Genomic DNA, 16,750 nt, shown 5'->3' with positions numbered 1-16,750 from the left:
CAGGAAAGATGGAAAAACGGGATGTCGGCCTCTCCATCTCCGATTCTCGACTGTTCCAGCCCCATCTCAATCCTTGCTTCGTTAATTCAACACCCACCACCTACTTGTTGTATTTTCAAGTACCATCGACAACCAAAACAGCCTCCTAGCAATGCTTAAACTGCTAAGAAACTGTCACGAGAAAAGCACCGACAGCTCTCCCTTAGACGACCAAAAGCAGCTTCGAACACCTCCTCATTCCCTTGACCGACAGATGCTGCTACTGTCTCCCTTCTGTCGGGTTACGGCCGGCGATGAGGCAAAATGAAAGAAGGAAACCATCGGAGCAGACCTGTATAGCCGACGACCCCTCCCCCCTTTCTCACGATCGCCAGCCACATGACCACCATTTTGACTGCCTTCGATCGCCTAATGCCTTCTCGATCTAATGAAGACGAAGATGAGGACCGAGGACCCTTTCTCAGTCCCACCTTGTGATCTGCTTGAACCTCACTAGTACCCTCGATTTTTGATTGCTTCCATTCGTGTTCTTCCCCGATCAGACGAAGAAGACGCACCATTTCCCTTTTGCATTTGAGTTCATCGACGAAGTGAAGATCTAGTTTAAGATGGGTTCTTTTGAGAGAGAGAGAGAGAGAGGGTGGGACCCTTTATTAAATAATTATATTTTTTTAAATAACAAAAAACTTCATAAATGGTCCCTCTTTTGTGAAATGACGGAAATACCCTTCACTTAACGACCAAAAGCTAACAGAGTTAGCGAAAAGGACCATTTGTTAAAAGTTTTGAAACCACAGGGACCATCTGTGAGGTTTTTTGAACTTAGGGACTAAACTTGATATTTTTGAAAACCACAGGGACCATTTTTGAAGTTTTGTCTTTTAAAAATGATGTTTTCTCATTCTTTACTTTTTAAAACGTCATTTTACCTTTTTAACTTTAAAGTCTTTAAAAAATCACTTTCACCTTTTTATTTTCCACCATTTGTTTTTTTAAATGTTGTTCTTTTACCTTTTAACTTTGATCTTTTTTCAATGTCACTTTCATCCCCTCGTTATTTAAACTTTCGTGTTTAACTACATCCTAGAATTGTTGGTACCCCCGAAACTGCAACTGAATTTTTAAATGTATGAATGTACATAACTTTTTCTACATAATGTGGTGCATGTTGTACCGGAAGACATGTATATTCAAACGAAATGAAAATAGAAACAACATTTTCGTCTACTTTCAACATTTTTGAATGTACGAATGTATATAACTTTTCCTACATAATATTGTGTATGTAGTATCTGAAGACGCATATACTCAAACGAAATAAAAATAGAAACAACATTTTCGTCGACTTTCAACAAATAACGACAAACTTTTACCTCTTAAATTTTTTACTGTCGCCGCAACGCGCGGTGGGTAAAATACTAGTAATATTACAAAGTACTAGTAATTGTTATGTTGTGAGGTCGGATAAATTGCAAAAGTTGATATGGTCGACGAGGTCATTAACTTATATTTATTGCCAAGTCATTGCATGGAAATGGAAGAGACATTAACTACATTTAATCATGTGTTTACCATCCTTTATTCTAATAAAAGAATAGTTTTAATCTCCTTTTGACATGTGTCATCCTATTAGGCCTCTTAATTAATGCATATTTTATTTTTCTTTTGCCACGTGTCACCCTATTAAGCCTCCTAATTAATGTATGCCACTTCTCAACCTATTAATTCTTCATTTCAAATTTCAAAATTTAAATTTCCACTCTAATTACATTAAATTAATAACATTATAATAAAATTAAAATAAAATTAATACAAATTATAAGGTGATATAATTTCACGTATTTATTTAAATTAACGTTTATAATTTTATATAACTAAAAAAATATCTCTTAATTAATAATTTATTTAAAATAATTGATTAATAATTTTGAGTTCTCACTATGAAAATTTAATTAATTTTGTAACTGTGGTTTCCACGGGTTATAAACTAGTTATACTTATATAATGTAGAACTAGGTGTGAATCTCGTGTACTACACGGGTTGTTTAAAAAAAATTATATATGAAAATATAAAGTTTAAATATATTTTTTTAAAGAAAACATTAAATATCAATAAAAAACAATAAAGTATGATTATTTTTTTTAAATAGATCATTTACCTAAAATTACAATGAACTTAAAAAAACATGTCAATTTTGAATTATATATATTGAAGGAAACATATTAAAATTTGAAAATATAGGGAAACAAATTAATGACACATTAATTACTTTCTATAACCTAAAAATTAGATAGTTAATTAAGAAAATCAAAAATTACCACAAAATGACAAGTGTAAATTAATTTTTAAGAATTAACCACAAAATTACATGTGTCCAAATGCATAAGAAATTGACAAGTGGCAAAAAGTTCTTTATTTATTAGGGAGGATGAATAAACAACTTATTTAACATTATTCAAAGTTTTCTTGATAGACAATATAAAACCTTAAATCCTTAATTGATTGCAGTACAAATCCTACGGATTTGGCCTTGACTTCCAGTTTTTATCTCGGTATTACCCATCTTTACCATGGATCTTCCAAACTCAATGTTGAATCTAAGTCTAGGTAGCCCCCTAAATCCCACGTACTGTTGAACAACCCTCTGGGTAGTCGGGTCACTCCAAAGCTTTGCATCGGATTCAAGAACTCCCCGTCCATTCCTCAAGTTTTCAAAGTAGGAAGTGTCAAAGCGGTTAATGCTGCCTGTGTCTAAGCCCACACGCGTTGACTCATCACCACCATTGGGACAAAGTGCTCGAAGCTGCGGAAGGAATGCTTGGTTGATATCTGGGTCGGATCCATTGGTGTTGTTAAAGTTATATAGCCTGTAGCTGAAAGTAGCACAAGACGCAGTTCCAATTGTGTGTCCTCCTGGTAAAACAAAGTTTTGTTAGTTTCATTTGTTATTGACACTCTGGCTTTGTGTAGTAATTACCGATATACATTTTTTTGATATGCTTACCAACAAGTGTAACGAGGTCTTGAATATTGAGTTGTTTATCCGCAAACTTTCTGATTTGGACACTAATAGGATCATTAGGGGCAGGTAAATTTGCAACATCAGATGCTTGTGAAACCAATCCATCTCTACGTCCTGTTGGCACTTCCCAACCGATTCCACCACTCTGCATGATGTCCATAAATCAATTTAACATGCAACATGCAACTTCTTAATTCTTTAGAGCATGTAGTAAACACATTTACGTAACTATATATGTCTATAAACTATAAATATGTTATTATATTCAATTACCAAAACAACGGAATCACGGGCAGCAAGAGCAAGAATATCAGCACAAGAGACCACTCCAGGGCAGATGGCTTCGAGCCTAGACTTTGCAGCATCAATAACGTCAAAGCCTTGCAAGGGGACATTGGGTACAGCCGTCTTTTCAGATGTTGGCCCATCAATAAGGATGGATACGTCGCAGCCATTCACAAAACAATCATGGAAAAACATTCTTAGTAAACCAGGTGCGACTCTGGGGTTGGCTTGGAAACCAGACAAAACTGCAGACTGCACTATAACTTCAACATTTGGGCAGCTGGTCTTATAGAAGCCAAGCCGAGTGCCTTGACCTAGTACCAAGCTGGTTAAGCTGGCTAAATATACAAAGATCAAGATGGAGATTTTCTTGAGCAAAGAATCCTCCATTACTATAAAAATAAAGCCTTTGAGCCTTTTATGCGTCAAATATAATTATGTAAGACGCTAAGTTTATGATTTAGTAAATGAGAAATGACCATATATATAGTCGGGAATGAAGCTATTTATAGCCAATGATACACGGGGTGCCAGCCAACCTTTTATGGGTAGAATAATATACAAATTAGTTTTAAGTATGGAGTTGCTACCAAAGAAATCAGAATGAGAAACTTGCAAACTTCTAAGACAAGGGGGATCAATTTGTTGAAAAAAAAAAAAGAAAAAAAAAATCAGTCACGAAACTTAAGTTTAGATAGTTAACTACTTGAATCTTCTTAAACAAATGGCCAAGTGGGAGCCGGGTGTTCCAAGTGGTGTCATGAGAATGAGAGAGCCACAAATTGTGGATTATGAATTTAAAGCCGGCCCAGGTACTGGGCGGCTTGGGCCTTGGCCCAGTGCATCAAAATTATATAAGTCAGAGCCCAGCTATTATGGATATATGTAAAAATTTCGGCCCATTTATTTAAATTAGTAGATCTTTATTACCCTAGTCGATTCGAGTGAGGGCGGCAAAAAGTAAATTGGGCGTGCGGTAGAACAGAAGACGAGGAGACAAGTCGAAAATTCCGATCCATTGGAAACGGATTGACACACCATTATTTACGCCCCTAGCCAGACGGTTGGAGATTTCATAGATGCAATGGACGTTAACTTGTGTGTTTGCGATTTCTGATTTTTCTTTATCGGTATAAATCGAAATCAGCATCTCTAATCTCCACTTCGATAATCATCTGTAATTTGTTAGGCTGTAATCTTCATCTAATTATCTAAGCTTTTAGTCTCTCACTCGCAAAGGCACAATATCACCTTCTAATCTCCTTCTCGTGATTATTGTGTGCGGGTTGTTCTTATTATAATAAAGATTTTAGAGTTAATTCAGAGTGTAGCTTAGCATCCGGAGTTATTGTGTGGTTGAGCGAAATTAAGTCCAAATGTGTTTTCCAGCTTTTAGAGAGATTGTCAGGGCTGTAAACGAACCGAACGAACACAAATGGGGCTTGTTCAAGTTCGTTCGTTTAAATTAACCGAACAAATAAACGAACACGAACGGTTAAACGAACGAGTATTATTGTTCATGCTCGTTCGTTTAACAAATTACATTGTTCATGTTCGTTCGTTTATGTTCGTGAACATGTTAAACGAACATAAACAAACGAACATAAATAAACGAAAATAAACAAACATATATGAATATAAATAAACATATAATATAGTAATTTAATCAAACACAATTAAACATATATAAACATAAAAGTAAATTATATGAGCGAACGTAACCGAACAACATAAATGAACGTTCACGAACATAACTGAACGAACGAGACCATTATTCATGTTCGTTCGTTTAACTAAATGAACGAGAATTTGTGTTCATGATCGTTTATTTATTAAATAAACAAACATAAACGAACTTCCCGCCAAACGGTTCACGAACAGTTTGCTGAACGTTCAGTTCGTTTACAGCTCTAAACATTGGTATCTTTTTGTTTTTTTATATCAAAAACACATTTGTATTCGAGTGAATGATGTATCTGCCGCCACTTTTTGTATTCAACTGAAACACATTTGTAGTCACTACATGAGCTAGGTTGTATCAAAAAAAAAAAAATTAACCTCATATTTGTTTAGTTGTATTTACAGTTTTGGTTATCAATTGTTTAACATTAATATGCTTGTCTTTAGACTTTTTTTGGTTGAACGCTAGAATGTTAAAGTTTTTTTTCAAGATTTTAATCCTTTGATTGCTTAGCATTAGCTTATAACCGTTTAGTTCTTAATCCGATTGAAGGATTTAACTTATAATTGTTTGGTTATTTTGGGAATTGTTCATCTAGACTTCAAGAAAGTAAATAGATGATTTGAAATTCTATACAAACCAACAATACTTATTCATTGTGTGTGGGATTATACACATCAATACATCATAAGTTCTTCATATCGGTTTGTATATCTGTATATTTGAGAGAAATGATGCACATTAAAAGAAGATGCTAAAGATAATGAGTTTCATATGGAGTACACTAAAATTTTGATTTGACAATAGAGTTGGTGTTTACAACTCTAGATGTTAATTTTTCAAACTTTAGAGTATAATCACAAGAATGCAAGCACTTCTATGAATAATATATCACTGGTATTTTGTGGTTCAACTTTATGAAAACGGGACATAATTATGCAATTTCGCCCTGGGCATGAAAAACCTTAGGACCGACCCTTAGAATGAAAAAAAAAGTAAAAACTAGGAAAGGAACAGCGAAGGGGTTGGATTTCGACAACCATAGTTTACTTTTTTAGTAGTGTTGTTAAAAAAACAAATAAGTAGGCCTCACTTTTCGGAGCTGTTCTTAGCTCACACTATCGTGGAGGAGGTACCGTGAAGAGGTAGGAGTGTGAGCAATCTGAAAATAAATAATTAACAAAAATATCTATTATAAAATATAAACAATTTAAAAACTTATTTTTATAAATCCACTTGTATAGTGAATAAAAGTATTTTTAAAATTTTTTGGATTTTGGAGAATTTCGTTTTTGGAATTTTTAAAAACTTATTTTTACAAATCTATATATATATATATATATATATATATATATATATATATATATATATATATATATATATATAGAGAGAGAGAGAGAGAGATAGAGATTTAAATATTATTTATAGTTTTTCATATTGCAATTTACAGAGAGTTGACCAGTTGAGTAATGGAATTTGATACTAATTTAGACGTAAATTCCATTGGAAAATTGTCACTAAAGATGGACCATCATAAATATGTCAGATGCAAGATCCTTCAAAGATTTTTCACTACGAAAAATCAAGGTATTGTTTTTTAAACGACAAATGTATTCTATTCTTAAACTACTTTTTAATTTCATATATCTCCATTGCGGGACTTGAATCCTCAACCTCAAAATGGGAGGGAAACATCGAATATGGTTAGACTAGAAGCCTTTTGATATTAAATACTGGAAAACCGATCTCTGAGAATTGATGCTAAATACAAAAAATGTACTAAATACTAGAAAACCGGTCTTTGATAATTGATACTGCTGAGCCTCAGGTGTAGGACCCCCCCTGTCACTATGACCGAGACTATGTAAATGTAGAACATCATAGAAACTTAGTATACTTTCTCATAAACGTTGATTTCGTTACACTCGATAACAAGATGGAATCATTGAAATTGGTTTGTGTCGAGTTTCCAAAGTAAGTTGTCTTTACCAAAGTGGATGTCATCGACTAACTCCTAATTGCGATCCCTTATATGTGTATTAAAATTGATAAAAATAAGGGATAATGACTTAAAAGGGTAATATATTTTCTGATTTGTACACATTTGATCACTGAGTTTTTTTTTCCGTCCACATTTACCCCTTCAATTTGTTAAACGGTATACATTCAATCCTTATGACCGGCTACTCCAGGTTACCCGGTAAAAATGACTTAATAGAGTAATATATTTCACACTTTGCACACATTTAGTCATTAATTTTTTTTTCCTGCAAAATAAGTCATTTTTTTTACTCATTCGGTACTTATAAATGATTTTTTTAGGTTTTTCTCACAAAATCTTATGTGAGACATTCATTAATGAGGTATATGAGGCTTTTGATGCTTATATCTATCGCGATCTCGACTACTTGGTTGTTTAGGTCATGTGTTCTGAACGTCATAACTTCTTCATACGATCTTAAATTTTAACGATCTTTATATCAACGCGTTCGTATTTTAGTCTACTACAACTTTCATTTAGATTACTCCCATTAAAAAATAATAAATTTTTACTTACGATTTTTATATCCATACGCGAGGGCGGATTTAGCATGGTCCCAGTGTTGCACCGACAACACCTGTTTTTTCTGTTCGTAGTGGAAAAAAATTTGATTTTTTTTCGTTTATACCTATTTTTCATGTATCGGCAACACCTATTTCATCTCGGCAATACCTACTATGTATTCCTGCGTCTGTCCCTGTCCATACGTTTTTTATAATGCATGTATGAATGTTTTTTTTATAAAATCGTAAATAAAAATATATAAGATTTCAAACGGAGTAATCTTAATGAAAGTTCTAGTAGACTCAAAAAATAAACACGTGGATATAAAGATCGTTAAAATCTGATATCGTATGAAGAAGTTACGATGTTCAAAATACAAGACCTAAGCCAAACCACAAGACCTACGCAACCAAGCAGTCGAGATCAAGTTGGACATAAGTATCAACAACCCCAAACACCTCATCAATGATTGTCCTACGTAAGATGTCGTGAGAAAAACCTAAAGAAATTATTCATAAGTACTGAATTAGTACAAAAAAAGGACTTATTTTGAAACAAAAAAATGTTAAGGACTAAATATGTACAAAAATATTAAGGACTAAATGTGTAAAAAATGAAAAATATATTACCCTATTAAGTCATATTTCCCGGCTAACCTGGAATAACCGGTCATAAGGACTGAATGTGTACAGTTTAACAAGTTGAAGGGGTAAATGTGAACGAAAAAAAAAACTCAGTGACCAAATGTGTATAAAGTCTAATTTCGACTAACTTCTGACCACTATGGATGTCATCGTCATTGACTAACTCCTAACTCCTAATTTCGATCCCTTATATGTGTATTAAAGTCTAGAAGTTGAACAAAAATCCTAAAAATAAATAATAATATTTGTTGAACTAAAACCAAATAAAAGTGTTAACCACGACATATGTGTCATTTGCTCTTTATTGAATTACTGTTATCTGAATGTTATCTGAAACTGAAACATAATTTTGCTAGAAATTGTGATTCGATCGAGAGAAAGAATATAGGTTAGATTATTAATTGTTTTAAAAACTTGGTTCTTAAACGTTATTTTGTAATTATATGACTTCTTGTATATATTTGACCTTATTTTATTTTATTTTTTGAGGTTAACAATTTGCTAGATATTTGAAAGTTTCTCTTTTTTGCTTGCACCGCTATATGTAAATTTGTTTGACATTTTCAAGTCGTGTGGAGTTAATATACTTTTTTTACATAAACACGGTTATGTTTCTACTAACTAGGATATATCGCATCAAAAATGACTTTGTGTATGTTATTATGGAGGTTGAAGGTTCCACATCTTCTAATTTGAAGACTGAAGGTTTAATTTAGAGATTGAAGGTTCTATGTTATGTTTTCTAACGGAAGGTTCTACATCTGTTAATTTGGAAATGAATACAAATGTAATGGCTAAGAATTTTGTTTGTTGACAATGTTATTATTGATATGTCTATTGATGGAAAATATTGATGGAAAAAAACGAGTCTCAAAAATCTAATAAGATTATTATGGATCGAATCACATGAAAGCCCAAATTACAGATTGAAGTTGAGAGTTTTATTTTTGTTTGATTCTAAAACAATATAAAATATTACCTTAGCCTAGACCGTTATTATTCACATGCAACAATCTTTTAGCCTCCTATAAATAGATTTTAATATTCATTTTTCCAATAAGAATCTAACACAACAATATTTCTCATTATTCTAGAAAGAGTCTACAAATGTTATTTGTTGAAAACCACCAACATCATAAACATGAACATCCAAATTATGAGCCAAAACAATATTTTTTTTTTCTAATATAAGAGCTTTTAAGGAAAAAAAAACTTAGGTATTTTTTCGAAAAAAAAACTCATCAACTACCAAAAGATTACCGGTAAACCTACAAATGAGGTTAAACCTTTGTTTTTTTTTTTTTTTGGAAAACTACGAGGTCTTTTGTAACGTTCATGTTTCTCGTTAGACATTAGTTATAAAAGATGTATTTACGTCGATCGATGATTGTAACATTTTATGAATAAATGAAAAAGAATTATTTGAATATATGTGTTTATATATTATGTACGTGAAAATTGGATGAATATTGTGTGTATATAATATTTGTATAAAAACATATTTTAAAAGTTAATAAATAGGGCTAAAATAAACATTAAAAATAAAATATTATTTACGATGAATAGCCTTGATGAAAGTTGAAGTAATCGTGATGAAGATCTCAGGGATATAAGGAACGTTTAAATCTAACTTCGTATGAAGAAGTTATGATTCGTCGACGTTTCGCGTTCAACCCTATATGGGCTGCTTATTAGCCTAAGTAATCTAAAAGAAAGTCGTAATAATAATAAAAGCAAGAACGTGCATATAGAGAACATCAAAATCTAACTTCGTATGAGAAATTTATAATTTTTCGAAGTTTCAATGCGACACAGTACAACAGCGTGCGACATAGAAATCAAAATTTAGATCGACTGATTGTTAGCTGTAACGACCCAAAAATCAGAGGTAAAAATTTCATTTTTAATATAGCTAAAACATTGATACCATTTGTTTCAAACATTCCAAATCATCATTAAGTAAAATAATTATCAGAGTTCGTCCCAAAACCATTCATTGCGGAAAGCATAGGTGTGTGCACTGCGATCAATATGAGCCCTTCATTTCCAAATCGATGCAGCTTGAAACCAAAACTGTAAACCGTAAGCACAAAGCTTAGTGAGTCCCCCAGAGCATACCCCACACACAATCCACATAACACATATCGTATTTGTGACATCCCCTAATTTCTCGGCCAGAAAAGACCGATTTAATTTATGCTTTTTAAAATAAAGTCAGAGAATCTTTTTAAAAGATATTGCGGAATTGGTCCCCAAAAACAAAGCATGATAAAAGTTTGTCAAAACCTTTCTTTAAGAAATATATAATTTCCTTTTATATTAAAACCTCGGGATGTCATGTTCCGATACAGATCAAAAGCATAAACAAGACATTATAAGCCTTACAACAGTTATTTATAACTACTGGCCTATAATCCATAAATCACTCATCATCATCATCTGACTATGCTCGGGGTCCACTACCTGTAATCATAAAAAGCTGAGTGAGTCAGGCTTGGAAGCCTGGTGAGCATATAGGATTTTCAACCTACAATAAATAAATTTATTGTACTTAAACATCAATCAATCAACCAAATTACCCCAACCCCATTATCTTATTAATTTCTTAAGGGTTTACCCTAAGATTCAACTATCACTCCTTCCTAAGGATTCATCCTAAGGAATAGGCACAAGGTCACACCATCACCAGGGTTTATACAACAGGCACTAAGTCCATAGCTGCCAAGGTTTATTCAACATGTGCTAAATCCATAGCTCTCATTTATCGACAGTATTATTTACAGGTATTCCCCCCTGCAATACATGTCAATGGGTTTTTAGAGTACATCAAATGAACATATAGTTCATTACACCTACAGGTTGCGGGCCTGCTAGTGTTCCACAGACTGTCTAGAATAGTCAGGGTTGTCATCCATACTCTGCTGAATGACGGGGGCCAACATTTTGGGTAAGTGATTCTCTCAAATTTCACCACTCACCCTCAACTCATGATCAATATTACTGATCATCTCCTTTATCCAACTCACCTTTCATCACACACCCATTATTTCATCTACCCATGTTTTACCCAACATTTTTGTAGATAAAAATACATATACAGTTTAAATTATTTAAAAACATGTATAAATCACACCTTCAACATCCAACTCAAATAAACAAACAATAAATATTCACACAATACGTATTTTATGTAAAATACTTCATATCTATGTGTAAGGTGAAAGTGACTACACACTCACCTGATTTAATGAAAATTGGGCAGCAATTCGTTTCCTAAAACGATCGTTTCTAATAAAACCAAGAGTTTTATTGAGAAACCGGGCTCTACGAAGGGTCGGGCTTCAAAACCGAAAAGATAAATTTTCCAGGCTTCTCGGGCACTTCGTGGCGTATTTCGGGTGTTAGAATCGATACCCGGGCTTTGGGGGAAGTTAGGATGAAAGAAATATTGAAAAAGGGCTAAAAATGACAAATTTTCAAAGTATACCCGGGAGGTCTCGCACCCTCCTATTTATAGGGGCCGAAGCTCCTGATCCAATGGCTGAGAAGTGGCCACGCTCCGCGGATCCGACGGCTCGCAGAGGAGGCTCGCACAAGGGCTGCATGTGGGTCGCACCTGCGAAGGCTCGCTGGCAGTCTCCTATTGGACCGAGGTCTACTGGTCCGAAGCCTAGGCACCGTGGCAGTCAGCGAGGGTTCGGTCTCGTGCTAAGAGGGTACGTGTCGCATGGCTACTGGACCGCTTCGGATAAGGCCATGTGCTCGGATGACTCAGCAGCTTCGCCACGTGGCTTCGCATGAGTCACAGATTTTCGGACACGTGTCACATTCTAAGCGAGGGTGACGTGGCAATTGTGACTATGCGAATTTTCTCGGTTTTTGTGCAAAAACTTCTAAAATCCATAACTTTCGCATACGAGCTCCGTTTTTGACGTTCTTTATATGCACGCGTAGGTAAAATTACGCTCTACAACTTCCGTTTAGACTTTGTCGGCTAATTTTGACTTTAATTTTTATATTATTATTTTTAACAGACCGGGACAGGAAATCCGTTAAAAATTCATAACTTCTTCATCCGACGTCCGTTTTCGTCAGACTTTTTACCGTTGTGCTACTATTTACGAGACCTTCGATTCTCATTTAGGTCGTGTCGGCTAAAAATCACTCGATCTAAAATTCGAGTTTTTAGCTGTCTACTGCTAAGCTGAAACTTCGAAAAATCATAACTTCGCCATACGAAGTCAGATTTGGGTGTTCTTTTTATACATACTCTCGGTTTAACGAACACTACGAGTTTCGTTTAGATCACTGAGGCTAAAAAGTAGTTTATCAAAAACTCACTTTTTACGACATTCGGCACCGTGCCGGTTTATCGTGAAACTTCGACAGGTCATAACTTCTTCGTTATAACTCGGATTTCGGCATTCTTTATATATCCGTAATCCTTGTCACGCCCACTACAAGTTTCTTAATAGATATCGGCTTTATCTAAAATTTATTTTTTGACGCTCATTTTTATTCTTAATTAATTAAACCCTAATAATTAAGCATAAAACACATAATTCACATAATATTCACATAATTCCTTTTCATTTCTTCTAAATGAGTTACAAAGGTTAACTTAGACCATTATGTCAATATTAATGCCTATCCTAGAAACACGGGCGTTACAGTATTAGCTGTAAAAAGCTATCTCTACCGTTATCACATATCAATCAACTATAAAGGCTACTCTACCACATATCACATATCAAATAGCTATAAAAGCTCTCTCTACCATTAGCACATATCAATTAGCTATAAAAGCTACTTCTGCCACATATCACATATCAAATAACTATAAAAGCTATCTCTACCATTGGCACATATCAATTAGCTATACAAGCTATCTCTACTGTTAGCCACAAATACTATCTCTACCATTAACCACAAGGCTATCTCTACCATCAGCCATAAAGGCTATCTCTACCCTTAACCACAAATGCTATCTCTACAGCATATCACGCATATATATATATATATATATATATATATATATATATATATATATATATATATATATATATATATATATCACACACCTCTACATAACAAGTATACCAACTATCATAAAATGGGTCGGCCTTGGTGCCTTAGACCCATTGGTATGGTGAGAAGACTCACCTGACACTGCTGAAGCCCCGCAGATAAAACTCCCCATGCTGGTTGACAGATTCTCGAACTGTCAACATCAAACTATACCCAAATTAATAATTGGGTTCCAACACATAACCACCACTCTATACTTGGGGTAAAAGACTACTTTACCCTAACTCAGCTTTATTTAATTCAAGGCCCAATTCAAAGCCCAAAAGCCAAACCATGGACCAAAGCCCAACACATGTCACAATTTTCCAAATTGGGCCCAAACCTCTATATAGGCTTATCTTAAGGCCCAACCACCTATTCCAGTCCAAATGATTGGCATTTTGATGGTCCAATAGCTAATAGCCCTCAAGGCCCAATTATGGCCCACTTATGGCCCAACTTTCCAAATTGGGCCCAAGCCTTTCTAATGGGTCCTATCCTAAGGCCTAATGATTTCTTTAGTCCATAGCACGTTCCCAATTGGCCCAATAAGAACCCAAATCCAATTTAGGGTTTCTCACATAAAATATCGATTAGGGTTAAGTGTTCCTACTTAACCCATGAAGGACTTAATCCATTAAGTCCATTATTGCCTTAAGTTAATTTGCCAATGATTATTAATTAATATTTTAAATTCATTAAATAATCTCGATGCGGTCCCGATAAATCCCAAATTAGGGTTTCATGGCATTAGGGTTTTCCAAACCCTAATTAGGGTTTCCAACCCATCTTAGCCCAATAGGCCCAAAACCAAGTTCTTAAGCCCATTAGGGTTTCCTTAGGCCAATTAGGGTTTATTAGAACCATTAGGGTTTCACTAGGCCCAATAGGGCTTCATCGGGCCCATTAGGGTTTTAAGCATCCAAAATGAATCACAATACAAACGAGGCACACCGCCACCCGACACGGCGGCCGGTGGCGGCAGGAGGTGGCAGCCACCACCTCACGGTGGTGGTTTGATTTTTCCTTTCATTATTCCAATTTGTAATTTACACTTTACAATGCTAAATCTCAAAATAAACACACACACTACACAAAATAAACACACACACACAACCACCTTATGGTGGCCGGTGGTGGTGGATGGTGGCAGCCACGACATCATGGTGGTGAGGGTGGCTTCCTTGCGATTTCCGGCTAGACTAAACATGCACTAATCAGAAATACATGCTCACACACCCGCTGTATGGTCACAAAACAACCCCCCAGCCACCCACCAGCGGTGACCGTCGACGGCAGCAACAACTTTAGGATGGCAGCCACCACCTCACGGTCGTAGCAGTGGTTTCCCTCGTTTCCCATTCAAACAGCCACACCCACGAAATAGCACAAACCACTCGGACTTGAAGCAACAACGCACTCGCGCCTACGTGAAACACGAATATGGAGGCTGGAACGCACGCTACCACCACCCTCGGGGTGGTAGATGTTGACCGGAGCAACAGGCGACGGCCGTGACTGCTTGAGGCGCTGATGATTCAAGAAGAACAACCCATCCATGGCGTGCGGCGGTCCTTCCTCGGCAGTTCACGGCTTCTCCGACAGTGAAGTCGTAGCGGCAGTGCTCGGACTTGACTGACAGCGGCTACAGCAGCTTCGCTCGTAAAACCCCTCATAGCCCCGTCGCCAAAACCTTTGACCTGTTGAACTCTCTCTCTCTCTCTCTCTCTCTCTCTCTCTCTCTCTCGTCGGCAGAACACATGGTGGAATTCCGGTGGTGCTAGGCGGTCGGGAAAACGAACGAAAAGGATGGCGGCGATAGAGCAACGGCGGATGGAGGTGGGTGACGGCTGCAACATAAGGGGGGGGGGGGTTTAGGGTTAGGGTTTCGGGGGTGGTTACTTTATATACCCGGGTCTCAAAAGTTAATCCCATAATGACACTAATGACCCCTCACTTCCAGATTTATTTTCAAACCTAGTCCATAATTTACCAATTCGACCCTGCCCTCTTAAATTCCTTTCAAATCAAGCCCCAAACTTACACTTTAGCCCCTGGCCCATAAAATCTTCTCAATTTTAACCAAATAATTACCAAACATACCATTGCTTCTAAAGTTCTTCTCAAAACAACTTTGTAACTTACTAAACAACCCCCAACTATCAAAATTCTTCACAAATTAGTCCGGGACTTACATTTATTAATTTATTGAAATAAACGGGGCGTTACAACTCTCCCCCACTTAAATTAGATTTCGTACTCGAACTCATTCCTTACCATTCCTTACACGCCAAACCACTCATATAACATGGCCACAATCCTGCGCACACCATAGTGTTCCCCAAGGTAACCGTGACCATCCTTCGCGAGGCCCTAAATTCTGCAGATGAACGAATTCCTTGCAACAAGATCACATCTACTCCGTCTGAAATCTGCTGTCTTGAGATGGTCGGATTCTCTGACAGACCACTCATATTGAATCATTATTGTTAAATATAGTCTGTTTATCCCTCAATCGACTACCTAACTTCTGATAACTCGAGGTTCCCACTATAAAACAGGATCACAGACCTAATTATCTCTGCAGATCACTTGTACCTAGCCAAGGCTCATATACTCCTGCTGTGAGTGACTTGTTACTCCCCAAATCATCTAGCTATTCCGTCCGTACTCGCAACCTGAAGCACAAATGCTAACATTGCCCAAATGCTGAAACTTCTTGAACACTGAACTGCCTGAAGCAGTATGCTGCTACATAGTTGCTTCCCAAAATCTATCGAGACTTGCCTGGTCTCAATTCGTTCGCCAACCATCTGAATTATCGGGTTCCGACCCGGATGCGGAGCCAAAGGACCCACACGCAGTCGCTCCATGCGACTTCTGAACCAAAATCCCTGCCTACCAATCGTTGCCGTTAGTTACCTTACCATTATGGCCCTAACAACCTCCTGATTCAACCGATCGGGCTCATGCATTGAATCCTGACGTCTCTAAACCCACGACTAAAAGAGATTGCTACCTAACCAATGGTAGCCTAATATCCCAAATGACCTTACACAGTCCATTGCTCCCCTGATCTCATAAACTGTAGGGGCGATCCTACAGTCTTACCACGGGGTCGATCAGGTCTAATCCATCTGTGTAATTCTGAAATCCGATCCGTTGACTCCCATATTCTCACTGCTGCACCCGAACTGGTAGGTACTACTGTCCCTTCAGTGGTCTAATAACACTCTCATGCTATCTACCAACCTAGTGAATGCTACGGCTCCCCCGTAGTCTTACAACACTTTCCACACTACCTGACTACTAGTGAATGCTACGGCTCCCCCGTAGTCTTACAACACTTTCCACACTACCTGACTACTAGTGAATGCTACGGCTCCCCCGTAGTCTTACAGCACTTTCACCCTAACACAACCGTAGCCCAATACCTTACCCCTGATCTATCGATTCAAACGCATGCGGAATCAATCACATACTCGACCGATCACCCGAAATGAAC

General features: G+C 36.4%; 1 protein-coding gene across 1 annotated transcript; it reads right to left on the bottom strand.

Annotated features, from left to right (window-relative positions):
• Window positions 1-2,495: 2,495 nt before the first annotated feature.
• On the bottom strand, window positions 2,496-3,698 carry LOC145115679 (peroxidase N1-like). The gene is made up of 3 exons (XM_079052029.1): window positions 3,297-3,698; window positions 3,006-3,168; window positions 2,496-2,914 (listed from the first exon to the last, which is right to left on the bottom strand). Exons 1-3 carry the CDS (start codon window positions 3,696-3,698, stop codon window positions 2,496-2,498), a joined length of 984 nt encoding a protein of 327 aa, XP_078908155.1.
• Between the last annotated feature and the right edge of the window lie 13,052 nt (window positions 3,699-16,750).

The sequence above is a fragment of the Lactuca virosa genome, chromosome 5, assembly GCF_052849685.1.
Source record: "Lactuca virosa cultivar CGN04683 chromosome 5, Lactuca_virosa_CGN04683_v6, whole genome shotgun sequence".
NCBI lineage: Eukaryota > Viridiplantae > Streptophyta > Magnoliopsida > Asterales > Asteraceae > Lactuca > Lactuca virosa.
This window is presented reverse-complemented; position numbering and strand designations above follow the sequence as displayed.

Excerpts from the sequence above, each read along its gene's own strand:
- LOC145115679 (XM_079052029.1), bottom strand. The coding sequence starts at position 3,698 with ATGGAGGATTCTTTGCTCAAGAAAATCTCCATCTTGATCTTTGTATAT. Across the intron at positions 3,169-3,296 it reads CCCGTGATTCCGTTGTTTTG|AGTGGTGGAATCGGTTGGGA; the intron begins GTAATTGAATAT and ends GACATCATGCAG. Across the intron at positions 2,915-3,005 it reads AGACCTCGTTACACTTGTTG|GAGGACACACAATTGGAACT; the intron begins GTAAGCATATCA and ends TTGTTTTACCAG.